This window comes from Coregonus clupeaformis, chromosome 10 (assembly GCF_020615455.1).
Source record: "Coregonus clupeaformis isolate EN_2021a chromosome 10, ASM2061545v1, whole genome shotgun sequence".
In the NCBI taxonomy this organism is placed as follows: Eukaryota; Metazoa; Chordata; class Actinopteri; order Salmoniformes; family Salmonidae; genus Coregonus; species Coregonus clupeaformis.
This window is the reverse complement of record NC_059201.1, coordinates 31,638,685-31,655,980: the sequence shown is the minus strand read 5'-3', so window position 1 is coordinate 31,655,980 and position 17,296 is coordinate 31,638,685. Positions and strand designations below refer to the sequence as shown.

At 42.5% G+C, this 17,296-nt stretch overlaps 1 protein-coding gene across 4 annotated transcripts in view; it reads right to left on the bottom strand.

The window, feature by feature from the left end:
* Positions 1 to 5,093, bottom strand: part of mbd1b (methyl-CpG binding domain protein 1b) — a 30,518-nt gene extending 25,425 nt beyond the window's left edge. For 2 of the 4 annotated variants that reach the window (XM_041887779.2, XM_041887781.2), the window contains exons 1-5: positions 4,996 to 5,093; positions 3,234 to 3,937; positions 2,666 to 2,809; positions 2,242 to 2,380; positions 1,795 to 2,123 (exon numbers count right to left, since the gene is read on the bottom strand). In XM_041887779.2, the coding sequence (XP_041743713.1) occupies positions 1,795 to 2,123; positions 2,242 to 2,380; positions 2,666 to 2,809; positions 3,234 to 3,652 (1,031 nt within the window). In that variant the 5' untranslated portion in view covers positions 3,653 to 3,937; positions 4,996 to 5,093. Of the gene's footprint in view, positions 1 to 1,794; positions 2,124 to 2,241; positions 2,381 to 2,665; positions 2,810 to 3,233; positions 3,938 to 4,888; positions 4,951 to 4,995 lie in introns of those variants that run through there. The other 2 variants (XM_041887782.2, XM_041887780.2) reach the window with 2 other exon arrangements.
* Positions 5,094 to 17,296: the final 12,203 nt, after the last annotated feature.

Sequence of the window (17,296 nt, the reverse complement as noted above, 5' to 3'; positions counted from 1 at the left end):
CTACCATTTCATTCGCTCTTCCGACTGTCCATCAACTCCTGGCTGAACCCGACCTCACAGCCACTGACAACGCACATGCCTGCCATCCTTACATCGTAACGCAGCAGGAGATAGTGGTTTCATCACTATAGAACATTCATAGATCGATTTATAGCCATTAACCTAAAATAATTAATAGACTTTAAACAAAAAACATTCTGTTTGTCATAGATCAGTGGTTACCAACCGGTCGATCACAATCAACTGGTCGATCTTCAAGGCATTCCTAGTCGATCACCAAACATTTCTGTAGAAAAGCCAATGATAAAAGCTTGCGCACTTATTATTATAATATTTTTATTGTGTTGCACTGTTGGCGGAAGGTGCACTTGATTCAGAAGCCCTGCGCACCGGGTAAGCAAAGTGTTCCTATTTTGAACCATTTAATATGTTTGAAAAGACAAACTCCGCCTACCCGGCGGACGGGGAGATCTCTGGCTAAATCGAGTGCGCCTACTGTGCTGGCCAATCGGATAGCTCAAATCACCATGCCTACAGAGCTCCCACAACCCTGGCCACAGGTTTGATACTAGCCTACGTAAGATTTAATAACTTTTAAAACCATGACCACAGAGAGACTGTTGTTTAAAAAAAATATCTGAGCGGTAGATCTCGGTTTGCTTTTTGAATGCGAAAGTGATCTTGACTGAGAAAAGGTTGGTGACCGATGTCATAGATGGACAATATTAAATATGAGATGAAAGGAGAGTTCCTAACGAGTTCAGGAAGCCAAGCTAGAGCTCTGTGTGATGTTCACAGCGGTGGGGGCTGACGTTTCGATCAAGAGAGATGTTCAGAAAATATGCACATTTTCTCTAACACTAAACATACAAATATGTATTTTACAGTTATAAGGAAGGTGAAATCTTATAGTTAGTGGTTTTATCATTTGATTATACCCTATTTAGAAAGCATATAAGTTATTTCAAGCCTTATTCATACAGTTTCGTTTGAATAGGAAATAAGTCATAAAATATTTTTATCATATTTGTACTCTGTACTTGAGCTTGAGTCCTCAAAAGTGACTACACCTCAGCAATTTATAACTATTTTCTTTCCAGAAAGGTGAAATTTCAATATTTATTGGAGTATGCAGCATAACTAGTTACTGTTTATGGTCCTCTCATGATAAATAATTACTGTCGGGGATTATGTACATTATAGATTACATTTAAGATATTTAATTCTCAGCAATAAAATTATATATATTTTTATTTTATTTAACCAGGTAAGCCAGTTGAGAACAAGTTCTCATTTACAACTGCGACCTGGCCAAGATAAAGCAAAGCAGTGCGATAAAAACAACAACACAGAGTTACATATGGGGTAAAACAAAACAAAGTCAAAAATACAACAGAAATAAATATATATACAGTGTGTGCAAATGTAGCAAGTTATGGAGGTAAGGCAATAAATAGGCTATAGTGCAAAATAATTACAATTAGTATTAACACTGGAATGATAGATGTGCAAGAGATGATGTGCAAATAGAGATACTGGGGTACAAATGATCCAAATAAATAACAAAATAGGGATGAGGTAGTTGGACGGGCTAATTTCAGATGGGCTGTGTACAGGTGCAGTGATCGGTAAGGTGCTCTGACAACTGATGCTTAAAGTTAGTGAGGGAGGTAAGTGTCTCCAGCTTCAGAGATTTTTGCAATTTGTTCCAGTCATTGGCAGCAGAGAACTGGAAGGAATGGCGGCCAAAGGAGGTGTTGGCTATATGAGATAATATAGGAGCATTTGACTCACCGAAAGCAGGGCTCTGAACCAGCCTTCCCATTGATGGAGACGGAAAGCGCTGACACAGGGCTCCAGGGCAGTTTAGTTGCACTGTGCTTCAAACCTTCCACATCATGAGCGACAGAGGCTGAACTTATCTTTGTGAGAGAGGTGTTTGGTCTTGGGGGAGTGATATGTTGGAGGTGGGGGTCTCTGCTTGGCGTGCCCATGGAGCTGCGACTTAGAGGGGTCAGTCTGTGACGGGAGTCAGGACTGTCTGCCCGGTCCCCTCTGTCCATCAAGCTAGACTCTGAGGAAAAGCCACAGTCCACGGAGGTAGAATGATCCTTCTGTATGTTCTAACAGACCATGGGTTGGAAGAGACGAGATGGAAGTTGTTAGAAAACACATTGAAATTAGTAAAGGGAAAGAAAAGGTATAATTTCAAGTGTAAATGCTGGGAGCTTTTTTTATAACCTTCTTTCTCAGGCGCACGGTCTTGGGTTGTCCAGCATCCCTGAACACCCCTGCTTTGTAATCAAACATTGTCATGTCCAGAGTATCTGCCAGGACTTTGGAAAGCTCAACCCTACTTCTCACACGCTCATTACTCGGACTTCGGGGAACAGAGAAGGGAAGAAAGATAGTGTGACCCATTAGTGGCATCAATGGTTTATAGTCACCTAAAAGCATATAATACTGACATAATAAAATGCATGTGCTGTGAGCCTGTATTATTAGGTAAATTGTTTCTACCACATTTGTGTGTGGTATATTCACACAATGGGTACAGCAGCCTTAGTAGATAACAATGAACCTCGTGTCATGAGACAATATCAGTGGTTATAAATATAAACTGGCCCTTGACTAAAAATGTAGAGTTTTGCCAGAATGTTTTTACCTCATGTAATAAACATCACTCTGGCCAACACTAGAACCCGAGCGACGAACAACCGCTTTACGCTTCCACCCCTCTCCAAGTGCCGGCCAGTCCTCCCAGCCCTCTTCAGTTGTCACTCTTTTCTTCCGTCTATAAACAGAAAACCTGGCATAAAATAAAAACAAATGTCAGCAAAGTATTTTCATCATAAGAGCATAAAACATAACAGGAAAGCATATCGACTGGCTAGTTTGTATAGTTTGACTGGCTACATATTTGCTACAAGTAAGAACATTTGGGGCCTATTTCACTGACCCAGATAAATCCTTCTTTAAATTTAGGCTACTTTTATGTTGGGGAGTAAATTATCCAACTTCTGTATTGCTTTAGTCTGGGCCTGTGAAATCCTGACGGTTTGTGCCGTCATTCTGTTACCAATCTTTGCATCTGCACTGTTCTTCAAGTAAATGTGTTTTGTAAAGATTTCTGAGTTTCAGTGTCACTATTACCGTGGAATTGCCCTATAATAACATTGCTACAACAGCAGTCAAAGCTAGTCAAATCAAGTGTCACATATCACTCAACATACAGGTTGTTGTTCTTGATGTTCCTCTCACTGCCTGCCACGCTTCCGCTCTTTTCGCTCCCTGCAACACTCTCCTCTTCGGCATCCCCTCTGCTATTCATGCGTCGCTCCCCCATAGCAAGGCCCATGTCCCAGCCCTGTGTGTCATCTTCATAATTGTCATCCTCCAGGGGTTCAAACCAGTCTATAGGGGGCTCTTCAGCAACCCCCCCTGGGATCTTCTCTGAATGGCCATGGCCTTTCATCACAGGACCTGAGGTGGCATGATCCTGAATGTCAAGGCTGTCCGAGGGAGCCAGGGCCTCCAGTGGCGATAGGACCTCTGAGGTCCTCTCGATCCCATTGTCCCCGACCTCAGTCCTCTCCTCCCTTTCTATAAGTGCATCATTTGTAGGTTTGAGTACCACTCCGTCGACCTCCATGTCTTCCTTCCCTGGCCCTCTCCCTGAAATTCAGTTATCCAGCAGTACTTCACTAATTTATGGGGCTCTATGCAGTCATGAAGCCATAGGGACTTAAGGTTCTCCAAAATGTTTTATTGAACAATGACTTCTAATGTTCACACTCTTAGGTTCACACTTCCAATACTTTGCATAACAATACAGAGGAGTGCTCACATCCAGTGGGGTCCGAGAGTAATTCAAGCAACAACTTTGCTTCACCAGGGCTTTCCAAAACCGTTATGTCTTCCCATTGAGGTATAGGAGCTGGTAATGAGAGAAAGTTGAAATAGATTACATCATCATCGGCTTTACACAGACCTTTAACAGTGTTTCACATGGGTATATCCTGAATCAATGCATCCAGATCATAATACCATCGCCAATACGGTAAACTGAGCTGGACCTTTCAACCGAGTCGAGCCACTGTCAGTCAAGCGTCGTCATCGTTCATGTCAGTCTGCTATTGTCAAAGACGGTGAGTTATTCATATTATAGCTAACGTTATATTTCGTCAAGTAAGATCATCTACGTAGTTAGCTGGATTTACAGTCAGCTGGCTAGCTATAATATATGGTAATTCAGGCATACCGTAACTTACTAGCTAACGTAAACTACAATCAGCTAACGTCAATCAATTAACTTCTAGTTAGGTAACGTTAATGCTCCGCTCTCTCTGTTGGGATTATTTTAAGTGTCGGCGTTATCAGATATTATTTTGTAGGGAACGAGATAATAAGTGCTAGTAGCATTATTATACAGCCTAGTTAGTTAATGCTACCGTACTTCACTCATTTTGGTTGCTAGCTAGCTAGATTGGTAACATAGCAGCTAGTTAGTTATTTTCAATACAACCAAGAGAGTTTTGACATTGTACTGCACAACGTGTCAAAACTCTTGGTTGCACCGCAGTTAACGTTACTAGTTAGTTAACGTTAACAAACAAGCTAACAACCCTTCACGACCACCATGGTAACGTTATGCAAAGCCAAAGAAGACAAAAGTAATTTAAATCAAGGTCACATATCAAATACAAACAACTACCAAGATACCGCAGACAAATAGGAAAACTAGCTATTACGGTTAGCTAGCTAGCTATTAGAATCATTGCTAGCGGAAGCATTGATAGCCATTAGCAGTTGTCACGTTAGCTAGCTATTTGGTTATGGTGACGTTGGTTACGAGACAACAGTGAACAGAGCTAACATGCTAACCCACCATTTGCACCGCTTGCTATGAAAGACACCATTGTGATGAAAGGACGCCGCTCCAAAACAAAACGGCAGAAAATATGTTCAAAACAGTATAAAATATCGAAAACTTACCATCGACGGTTTAAAAACCGGTAATCACCTGCAACATACCCGGAAACACAATACGCACGCGTGACGGTCTGTGCTATTCGGTATCCTTGGGACGTAGTTGACGTTTAAAATGGTTAGGGTATATGGACATCCGGATTCGTCCCAAGGGTTGACTGCTTTCAGTCGCTAGCTAGCTACTAAACTAACTTGTCGTAACTACGCCTGAATTCGTCTGGCATTGCCAAGGCTTGTCCCGCCGAATCATCATTCTGATGTCACATGCCCACTGATCTGAAATACCAGACGTGCTACATAACGATCAAGCTTTCTAATGTTGTCCTGTCCACAATATTTAATTAATGAACAGAGACTGTTGACGTAGAAAGGAGGGGCTACAACATTATACCACAGTTAGAACCATGATGGTTTAGTTATACAAATTATGACGATACGTATGCTACTACTAGCAGTGCTAGCTGTTTTCTAAGTAAAATATGTGTGGCTATCTGACGTTACCTGATCATCGCTCCAGCTAGCTAGCTTTCGCCAGGTTAGTTCTGAATAGGGCCACCAACAAGTAACGGTAGTTATTTAGCTGCCTTCAGTACTTGGTGGCTTTACTGATAGTGACAGACAAGACAAGGAGCTTATATTAAAAGCCACCAAGCATCGAGCTAACGTTATATGCTAAAGCTACCTACTGTAGTAGTTATCATACCAAACAGGTGCGTGTGTCAGTCTGTCTGTAAAGTTATACTGTACAAGGATCGCAAAAACTTATTGACATACCAAGGTTTGACCATCACCCTCTCTCTGCAATCAGGTGAGTATGAATTAATTGTCTATATGGTGTAGGTAGCTAGCTATAGGTGGTCATTCACTCCACCTAATAAAGACAGAGATGAAATGAATTAAGATTGATTGTTCATTTGTTAAATAATTCAATTATTCTCAATGGTAATTAGTAAGTATATCTGTAGAGATATTGATGGGCATGCTGAGTATGCCTGTGGATGGCCACCACTACACCTGCACCACAGGGTGAGATTGAAGCTGACAGTGTTGACAGTGACACTACACATAACAGTGCCTTGCAAAAGTATTCATCCCCCTTGGCATGTTTCCTATTTTGTTGCATTACAACCTGTAATTTAAATGGATTTTTATTTGGACTTCATGTAATGGACATACACAAATTGGTCCATATTGGTGAAGTGAAATGAAAAAAATTACTTGTTTCAAAAAATTCTGAAAAATAAATAACGGAAAAGTGGTGCGTGCATATGTATTCACCCCCTTTGCTATGAAGCCCCTAAATAAGAGCTGGTGCAACCAATTACCTTCAGAAGTCACATAATTTGTTAAATAAAGTCCACCTGTGTGCAATCTAAGTGTCACATGATCTGTCACATGATCTCAGTATATATACACCTGTTCTGAAAGGCCCCAGAGTCTGCAACACCACTAAGCAAGGGGCACCACCAAGCAAGCGGCACCATGAAGACCAAGGAGCTCTCCAAACAGGTCAGGGACAAAGTTGTGGAGAAGTACAGATCAGGGTTGGGTTATAAAAAAAGATCAGACACTTTGAACATCCCACGGAGCACCATTAAATCCATTATTAAAAAATGGATAGAATATGGCACCACAACAAACCTGCCAAGAGAGGGTTGCCCACCAAAACTCACGGACCAGGCAAGGAGGGCATTAATCAGAGGCAACAAAGAGACCAAAGATAATAATAATAATAAATAATAATAATAATATGCCATTTAGCAGACGCTTTTATCCAAAGCGACTTACAGTCATGCGTGCATACATTTTTGTGTATGGGTGGTCCCGGGGATCGAACCCACTACCTTGGCGTTACAAGCGCCGTGCTCTACCAGCTGAGCTACAGAGGACCACAAAGATAACCCTGAAGGAGCTGCAAAACTTCACAGCGGCGATTGGAGTATCTGGAGTACCACTTTAATCCGTACAGTTGTGGTCAAAAGGTTTGAGAATGACACATACTAATTTTCACAAAGTCTGCTGCCTCAGTTTTGATGATGGCAATTTGCATATACTCCAGAATGTCATGAATAGTGATCAGATGAATTGCAATTAATTGCAAAGTCACTCTTTGCCATGAAAATGAACTTAATCCCAAAAAAACATTTCCACTGCATTTCAGCCCTGCCACAAAAAGACCAGCTGCCATCATGTCAGTGATTCTCTCGTTAACACAGGTGACTGTTGACGAGGACAAGGCTGGAGATCACTCTGTCATGCTAATTGAGTTAGAATATCAGACTGGAAGCTTTAAAGGGAGGGTGGTGCTTGAAATCATTGTCCTTCCTCTGTTAACCATGGTTACCTGCAAGGAAACACGTGCCGTCATCATTGCTTTGCACAAAAAGGGCTTCACGAGCAAGGATATTGCTGCTAGTAAGATTGCACCTAAATCAACCATTTATCGGATCATCAAGAACTTCAAGGAGATAGTTTCAATTGTTGTGAAGAAGGCGTCAGGGCGCCCAAGAAAGTCCAGCATGCGGGATCGGGACACCACCAGTGCAGAGCTTGCTCAGGAATGGCAGCAGGCAGGTGTGAGTGCATCTGCACGCACAGTGAGGCGAATACTTTTGGAGGATGGCCTGGTGTCAAGAAGGACAGGAAAGAAGCTACTTCTCTCCAGGAAAAACATCAGGGACAGACTGATATTCTGCAAAAGGTACAGGGATTGGACTGCTGAGGTCTGGGGGTAAAGTCATTTTCTTTGATGAATCCCCTTTCCGATTGTTTGGGGCATCCGGAAAACACCTTGTCCGGAGAAGACAAGGTGAGCGCTACCATCAGTCCTCTGTCATACCAACAGTAAAGCATCCTGAGACCATTCATGTGTAGGGTTGCTTCTCAACCAAGGGAGTGAAAATCCAAGAACAGTTTGGTGACGAACAATGCCTTTTCCAGCATGATGGAGCACCTTGCCATAAGGCAAAAGTGATAACTAAGTGGCTCGGGGAACAAAACATCGACATTTTGGGTCCATGGCCAGGTAACTCCCCAGACCTTAATCCCATTGAGAACTTGTGGTCGATCCTCAAGAGGCGGGTGGGCAAACAAAACCCCACAAACTCCAAGCATTGATTATGCAAGAATGGGCTGCCATTAGTCAGGATGTGGCCCAGAAGTTAATTGACAGCATGCCAGGGCGGATTGCAGAGGTCTTGAAAAATGTAATTATCAATAAAAGCCTTTGACACTTATGGAATGCTTGTAATTATACTTCAGTATACCATGGTAACATCTGACAAAAATATCTCATAACACTGAAGCAGCGAACTTTGTGAAGACTTTTGACCATGACTGTACACTCCACAGAGCTGGGCTTTACAGAAGAGTGGCAGAAAAAAGCCATTGCTTAAAAAAATAAATATGCAAACATGTTTGGTGTTCGCCCAAAGGCATGTGGGAGGCTCCCCAAACATATGGAAGAAGGTACTCTGGTCAGATGAGACTAAAATTGTGCTTTTTGGCCATCAAGGAAAACGCTATGTCTGGTGCAAACACAACACCTCTCATCACCCCGAGAACACCATCCCCACAGTGAAGCATGGTGGTGGCAGCATCATGCTGTGGTGATGTTTTTCATCAGCAGGGACTGGGAAACTGGTCAGAATTGAAGGAATGATGGATGGCGCTAAATACAGGGAAATTCTTGAGGGAAACCTGTTTCAGTCTTCCAGAGATTTGAGACTGGGACGGAGGTTCACCTTCCAGCAGGACATTGACCCTAAGCATACTGCTAAAGCAACACTCGAGTGGTTTAAGGGGAAACATTTAAATGTCTTGGAATGGCCTAGTCAAATCCCAGACCTCAATCCAATTGAGAATCTGTGGTATGACTCAAAGATTGCTGTAAACCAGCGGAACCCATCCAACTTGAAGGAGCTGGAGCAGTTTTGCCTTGAAGAATGGGCAAAAATCCCAGTGGCTAGATGTGCCAAGCTTATAGAGACATACCCCAAGAGACTTGCAGCTGTAATTGCTGCAAAAGGTGGCTCTACAAAGTATTGACTTTTGGGGGGGGGTGAATAGTTATACACGCTCACATTTTCAGTTTTTTGTCTTATTTCTTGTTTGTTTCACAATAAAAAATATTTTGTATCTTCAAAGTATAAATCAAATGATACAAACCCCCCAAAAATCCATTTTAATTCCAGGTTGTAAGGCAACAAAATAGGAAAAATGCCAAGGGGGGTGAATACTTTCGCAAGCCACTGTAGGCAGGCACAACACTTCTGCCATTCCCTGCCTTACATTTTTAAATTTTTGTCATTTAGCAGACGCTCTTATCCGGAGCGACTTACAGTTAGTGAGTGCATACATTTTTAATACTGGCCCCCCGTGGAAAACGAACCCACAACCCTGGCGTTGCAAGCGCCATGCTCTACCAACTGAGCTACAGGGGATCTTCACACACGTACTGTACTATTTTATACTTGACACGTTATATACGTGACTCCCTACAATAATCATGAGTTTACGGTGGAACAGAGTTCATGTTCAGCTTGTATGATCACTGTCCTGACTAAGATATGAACAAGGGAAAGCCTGTAAGGTATGGCAGGATAGAAAAAAGCAGGGAAAGAGGAAGCACCTTGATGATAGAACACACTACAGACTTCTGTAATAAAATTACATATTCTTGTTAATGTGTTACTGCAGACTGGTATTGAACAGTGCCTCTTACTTTCGATAAGCAAGACAGCATAACACGAAAGGACAACTTCAACGTGGTTACATCAGATACCGCTAACATTTATCCCCGAAATCAAACAATGAAAAGATGATGGCATCATATCTGGTTTTTATTTAGGATCTCCTTGGAAGTTTGAGTTTCCTAATAACAGTGCCTGAAAATCCAGGATGCAATCATAAAAGTTAATGGGGAATAACAGTATTTTTCGATCACTCAACCCAGTGTCTCAACACAAAAAGTTGAGATGAGACCTGGCACTGAAAACAAACAATTGTCAAAGCTGACTATTCAAATATCTACATTTTGGCCAAAGTTCTGCACAACCATAAAATAATACATAATAGTACATAATTGTAAAAAGTATATATACATGTGTCGGTACACTGAAAAGAGCATAACCAGTAGAAAACATTGATTTAAAGCATCAACTCCAATCAAATCCTGCCATTACAGATAAACAAGCTCACTTCAGTTTGATTGAACATTTTGTACAATATTGATCTCACAGAGGAGTTTATCATAGAGTCTTCATAGGTGTGGTAATGACTGGACAGCAAACAGTCTGAACTATCATTGGGGGATTGACTGACATGAGATAAAGTTATGACAGTACATGCATGTAATTCAGCCTGCAAGTTTTTAAGATGTATTCATTCAGTGAGCCTGAGCTCACATGTATGGATGTGGATCTGTCTGTTATAATGATTGTAGACCGCATTTGCGTCTTTAAGTGTGTGTGTGTGTGTGCGGTGGAACACTTCTCTAGTTGTCTGAGGCCATGTCACTGTCACCCCCAATGGACCTGAACTCTTCGCTGTCCTCATCCTCACTCAGCTGCACCTGGGACAGCACACTGGGACCTCTCCTCCGAGCTGCCTCTTCCTCATCATCGTCCTCTTCCTCACTCATGCCATATCCCTCTCCATTGCCCATGCTGGAGGTCTGGGTCTGGGTCTGACCCTCCGGCTCCACATAGCTCCCATAACTGACATTATTGTATGGCTTTGTATATACTAGAGCCCTCAAACTACACTCTGCACCTCCAAGCCTGTTCCACTGCCCTTTTTCATTGATCCCCTCTAATCAGGGACAGATTTTAGGCCTGGGACACCAGGTGGGTGCAATTCATTATCAGGTAGAACAGAACCAGCAGGCTCCGGACCTCGTAGGTTAAGAGTTGAATACCCCTGTATTAGAGTATAATTACATACAGTGGGGGAAAAAAGTATTTAGTCAGCCACCAATTGTGCATGTTCTCCCACTTAAAAAGATGAGAGAGGCCTGTAATTTTCATCATAGGTACACGTCAACTATGACAGACAAATTGAGCATTTTTTTCTCCAGATAATCACATTGTAGGATTTTTAATGAATTTATTTGCAAATTATGGTGGAAAATAAGTATTTGGTCACCTACAAACAAGCAAGATTTCTGGCTCTCACAGACCTGTAACTTCTTATTTAAGAGGCTCCTCTGTCCTCCACTCATTACCTGTATTAATGGCACCTGTTTGAACTTGTTATCAGTATAAAAGACACCTGTCCACAACCTCAAACAGTCACACTCCAAACTCCACTATAGCCAAGACCAAAGAGCTGTCAAAGGACACCAGAAACAAAATTGTAGACCTGCACCAGGCTGGGAAGACTGAATCTGCAATAGGTAAGCAGCTTGGTTTGAAGAAATCAACTGTGGGAGCAATTATTAGGAAATGGAAGACATACAAGACCACTGATAATCTCCCTCGATCTGGGGCTCCACGCAAGATCTCACCCCGTGGGGTCAAAATGATCACAAGAACGGTGAGCAGAAATCCCAGAACCACACGGGGGGACCTAGTGAATGACCTGCAGAGAGCTGGGACCAAAGTAACAAAGCCTACCATCAGTAACACACTACGCCGCCAGGGACTCAAATCCTGCAGTGCCAGACGTGTCCCCCTGCTTAAGCCAGTACATGTCCAGGTCTGTCTGAAGTTTGCTAGAGTGCATTTGGATGATCCAGAAGAGGATTGGGAGAATGTCATATGGTCAGATGAAACCAAAATATAACTTTTTGGTAAAAACTCAACTCGTCGTGTTTGGAGGACAAAGAATGCTGAGTTGCATCCAAAGAACACCATACCTACTGTGAAGCATGGGGGTGGAAACATCATGCTTTGGGGCTGTTTTTCTGCAAAGGGACCAGGACGACTGATCCGTGTAAAGGAAAGAATGAATGGGGCCATGTATCGTGAGATTTTGAGTGAAAACCTCCTTCCATCAGCAAGGGCATTGAAGATGAAACGTGGCTGGGTCTTTCAGCATGACAATGATCCCAAACACACCGCCCGGGCAACGAAGGAGTGGCTTCGTAAGAAGCATTTCAAGGTCCTGGAGTGGCCTAGCCAGTCTCCAGATCTCAACCCCATAGAAAATCTTTGGAGGGAGTTGAAAGTCCGTGTTGCCCAGCGACAGCCCCAAAACATCACTGCTCTAGAGGAGATCTGCATGGAGGAATGGGCCAAAATACCAGCAACAGTGTGTGAAAACCTTGTGAAGACTTACAGAAAACGTTTGACCTGTGTCATTGCCAACAAAGGGTATATAACAAAGTATTGAGAAACTTTTGTTATTGACCAAATACTTATTTTCCACCATAATTTGCAAATCAATTCATTAAAAATCCTACAATGTGATTTTCTGGATTTTTTTTTCTCAATTTGTCTGTCATAGTTGACGTGTACCTATGATGAAAATTACAGGCCTCTCTCATCTTTTTAAGTGGGAGAACTTGCACAATTGGTGGCTGACTAAATACTTTTTTCCCCACTGTATTTCCCCTTTGTTTTTCTAGGGAGGGACAGGGGCCGTGTGTAATTTGCGATGATCTAAATTGACTTTGTATTTGACTCTGTGTGTCGATTCTTCATTCTCCATAGACGCTGGATGCAGAATTACAGGCCCTTACAATCCCCCACATGTTCAGTAGAGAAGAACATCCATAGACATGGAGCTGCTGCAGCAGCTAGACCACTCCCTACAGGTAACACGCACAAACAGGAATTGATGAGCACACACGGACACACACATGGTCGTAATTTCCACATAGAAAGGCTTAGTCTGCACCGAGAATCTTATGAGATTTGTGTGTGTGCATGTGTATGTGTGAGGGGGGGAGGGGAGTGAGGAGGCAGACTGTCGTACCCTCTGTCCTATCTGAAGGGGTTAGTGTGTTAGGGCTCTAGCCTGCTGCTTCTGATGCTGCTCCCTCTGAGGAAGAACGTCCTGAAAAACATGACCTTCCTCTCCTTTCACCAGGACACACATCTCAACCTCTGCATACAGTACCAGTCAAAAGTTTGGACACACCTACTCATTCCAGGGTTTTTCTTTATTTTTACTATTTGCTACATTGTAGAATAATAGTGAAGACATCAAAACTATGAAATAACACATATGGAATCATGTAGTAACATGGCAAGAACAGCTCAAATAAGCAAAGAGAAACGACAGTCCATCATTACTTTAACATTTTTTACATTTTTAGTCATTTAGCAGACGCTCTTATCCAGAGCGACTTACAGTTAGTGAGTGCATACATTATTTTTTTATACCCCCGTGGGAAACGAACCCACAACCCTGGCGTTGCAAACGCGATGCTCTACCAACTGAGCTACATCCCTGCCGGCCATTCCCTCCCCTACCCTGGACGACGCTGGGCCAATTGTGCGCCGCCCCATGGGTCTCCCGGTCGCGGCCGGCTACGACAGAGCCTGGATTCGAACCAGGATCTCTAGTGGCACAGCTAGCACTGCGATGCAGTGCCTTAGACCACTGCGCCACTCGGGAGGTAAGACATGAAGGTCAGTCAATCCGGAAAATTTCAACTTTGAAAGTTTCTTCAAGTGCAGTCGCAAAAACCATCAAACGCTATGATGAAACTGGCTCTCACGAGGACCGCCACAGGAATGGAAGACCCAGAGTTACCTCTGCTGCAGAGGATACGTTCATTAGAGTTACCAGCCTCAGAAATTGCAGCCCAAATAAATGCTTCACAGAGTTCAAGTCACAGACACATCTCAACATCAACTGTTCAGAAACTGCGTGAATCAGGCCTTCATGGTCGAATTGCTGCAAAGAAACCATTACTAAAAGGACACCAATAAGAAGAAGAGACTTGCTTGGGCCAAGAAACACGAGCAATGGACAATAGACCGGTGGAAATTTGTCCTTTGGTCTGGAGTCCAAATTTGAGATTTTTGGTTCCAACCGCTGTCTTTGTGAGACGCGGTGTGGGTGAAAATATGATCTCCGCATGTGTATTTCCAACCGTAAAACATGGAGGGGGAGGTGTTATGGTGTGGGGGTGCTTTGCTGGTGACACTGTCTGTGATTTACGTAGAATTCAAGGCACACTTAACCAGCATGGCTACCACAGCATTCTGCAGCGATACGCCATTCCATCTAGTTTGGGCTTAATGGGACTATCATTTGTTTTTCAACAGGACAATGACCCAAAACACACCCCAAGGCTGTGTAAGGGCTATTTTACCAAGAAGGAGAGTGATGGAGTGTTGCATCAGATGACCTGGCCTCCACAATCCCCCGACCTCAACCCAATTGAGATGGTTTGGGATGAGTCGGACTGTAGAGTGAAGGAAAAGCAGCCAACAAGTGCTCAGCATATGTGGGAACTCCTTCAAGACTGTTGGAAAAGCATTCCAGGTGAAGCTTGTTGAGAGAATGCCAAGAGTGTGCAAAGCTGTCATCAAGGCAAAGGGTGGCTATTTGAAGAATCTAAAATAAATTTTGATTTTTTAAACACTTCTTTGGTTACTACATGATTCCCTAAATGTTATTTCATAGTTTTGATGTCTTCACTATTATTCTACAATGTAGAAAATAGTAAAAATAAAGAAAAACCCTGAAATGAGTAGGCGTGTCCAAACTTTTGACTGGTACTGTATTTCTTGCACTTTGGTTTAGGCGTCAGATTTTGACTGAAGGAAGTGTGCCGCCTACTGCAGATAACAAAAACCACACGTTACCATTCATCCTCAAATGGTCAGGTAGAGCACTTTAATCGCATGCTCCTGCAGATGATCCACTGCCACATCGACGAGAATCAAAAGAACTGGGACCAGCACTTACCCCTACTCACTGCTGCCTACCCACTCTCTACAACTGGGTTCACACCCAACAGAATGATGGTGGGCAGAGAGGTGCATCAACCGCAGGACAACTGGCTTCACACAGCAGAACTGCAAAACAAGGAAAGAGACATACCTACCTTTGTGGACAACCTGCAAACACAGCTGCAAGAGACCCATGAACCTGCCCGCCAGCAACTTATTAGATGCCAACCACCGTTAAACCTCACTGACGAAGAAGAAACGTCAGATTTTGACTGTACGTATTGCCCCAGTACGGAACCAAGCTAGTTCTCATATTGGAGCTAGTCGGTCTAAGTGCATTGTACTATTTACAAGCTGGTAATAAAACGCCCAAAGAGAGGTTGTTGTGGCCTTCTTTCCACGCTTCCAAGCAACTAGGAGTTGGAGTTTTGGTATTTTATTAGGATCCCCATTAGCTACACAAAAACATGAAACATGACATAATACAGAACATTAATAGACAAGAACAGAACTACATCAATTAAAAAATATAAAAAGGCACACGTAGCCTACATATCAATACATACACACAAACTATCTAAGTCAAATAGGGGAGAGGCATTGTGATGTGAGGTGTTGCTTTATCTGTTTTTTAAAACCAGGTTTGCTGTTCATTTGAGCAAAATGAGATGGAACGGAGTTCCATGCAATAATAGCTCTATATAATAATGTACGCTTTCTTGAATTTGTTCTGGATTTGTGTACTGTCAAAAGACCCCTGGTGGCATGTCTGGTGGGGTAACTGTGTGTGTCAGAGCTGGGTGTAAGTTGACTATGCAAAGAATTTGGGATTTTCAACACATTAATGTTTCTTATAAAAATAAGAAGTGATGCAGTCAGTCTCTCCTCAACTCTTAGCCAAGAGAGACTGGCATGCATAGTATTTACAGTTGAAGTCGGAAGTTTACATACACCTTAGCCAAATACATTTCAACTCAGTTTTTCACAATTCCTGACATTTAATCCTAGTAAGAATTCCCTGTCTTAGGTCAGTTAGGATCACCACTTTATTTTAAAGAATGTGAAATTTCAGAATAGTAGTAGAGAGAATGATTTCTTTCAGCTTTTATTTCTTTCATCACATTCCCAGTGGGTCAGACGTTTACATACACTCAATTAGTATTTGGTAGCATTGCCTTTAAATTGTTTAACTTGGGTCAAACGTTTCAGGTAGCCTTCCACAAGTTTCCCCTTAATAAGTTGGGTGAATTTTGGCCCATTCCTCCTGACAGAGCTGGTGTAACTGGGTCAGGTTTGTAGGCCTCCTTGCTCACACATGCTTTTTTCAGTTCTGCCCTCAAATGTTCTATTAGATTGAGGTCAGGGCTTTGTGATGGCCACTCCAATACCTTGACTTTGTTGTCCTTAAGCCATTTTGCCACAACTTTGTAAGTATGCTTGGGGTCATTGTCCATTTGGAAGACCCATTTGCGACCAAGCTTTAACTTCCTGAATGATGTCTTGAGATGTTGCTTCAATATATCCACTTAATTTTCCTTCCTCATGATGCCATCTATTTTGTGAAGTGCACCAGTCCCTTCTGCAGCAAAGCACCCCCATAGCATGATGCTGCCACCCCCGTGCTTCACGGTTGGGATGGTGTTCTTCAGCTTGCAAGCACCCCCTTTTTCCTCCAAACATAACGATGGTCATTATGGCCAAACAGTTCTATTTTTGTTTCATCAGACCAGAGGACATTTCTCCAAAAAGTACGATCTTTGTCCCCATGTGCAGTTGCGAACCGTAGTCTAGCTTTTTTATGGCGGTTTTGGAGCAGTGGCTTCTTTCTTGCTGAGCGGCCTTTCAGGTTATGTTGATATAGGACTAATTTTACTATGGATATACAGTGAGGGGAAAAAAGTATTTGATCCCCTGCTGATTTTGTACGTTTGCCCACTGACAAAGAAATTATCAGTCTATATATCAGTCTATTTGAACAGTGAGAGACAGAATAACATCAAAAAAATCCAGAAAAACGCACGTCAAAAATGTTATAAATTAATTTGCATTTTAATGAGGGAAATAAGTATTTGACCCCCTCTCAATCAGTTTAACTAGGTCTTTCCTTGCAGCACTCAACCACATGACTGGGCAATAATCAAGATAAGACAAAACTAGAGCCTGCAGGACTTTGGAATGTGGTGTCAAAAAAGCAGAGCATCTCTTTACTACGGACAAACCTCTACCCATCTTTACAACCATTGAATATATATGTTTTGACCATGACAGTTTACAATCTAAGGTAACGCCAAGTAATTTAGTCTCCTCAACTTGTTCAACAGCCACACCATCCATTACCAGATTCAGCTGAGGTCTAGAACTTAGGGAATGATTTGTACCAAATACAATGCTCTTAGTTTTAGAGATGTTCAGGACCAGTTTATTACTGGCCACCCATTCCAAAACAGACTGCAACTCTT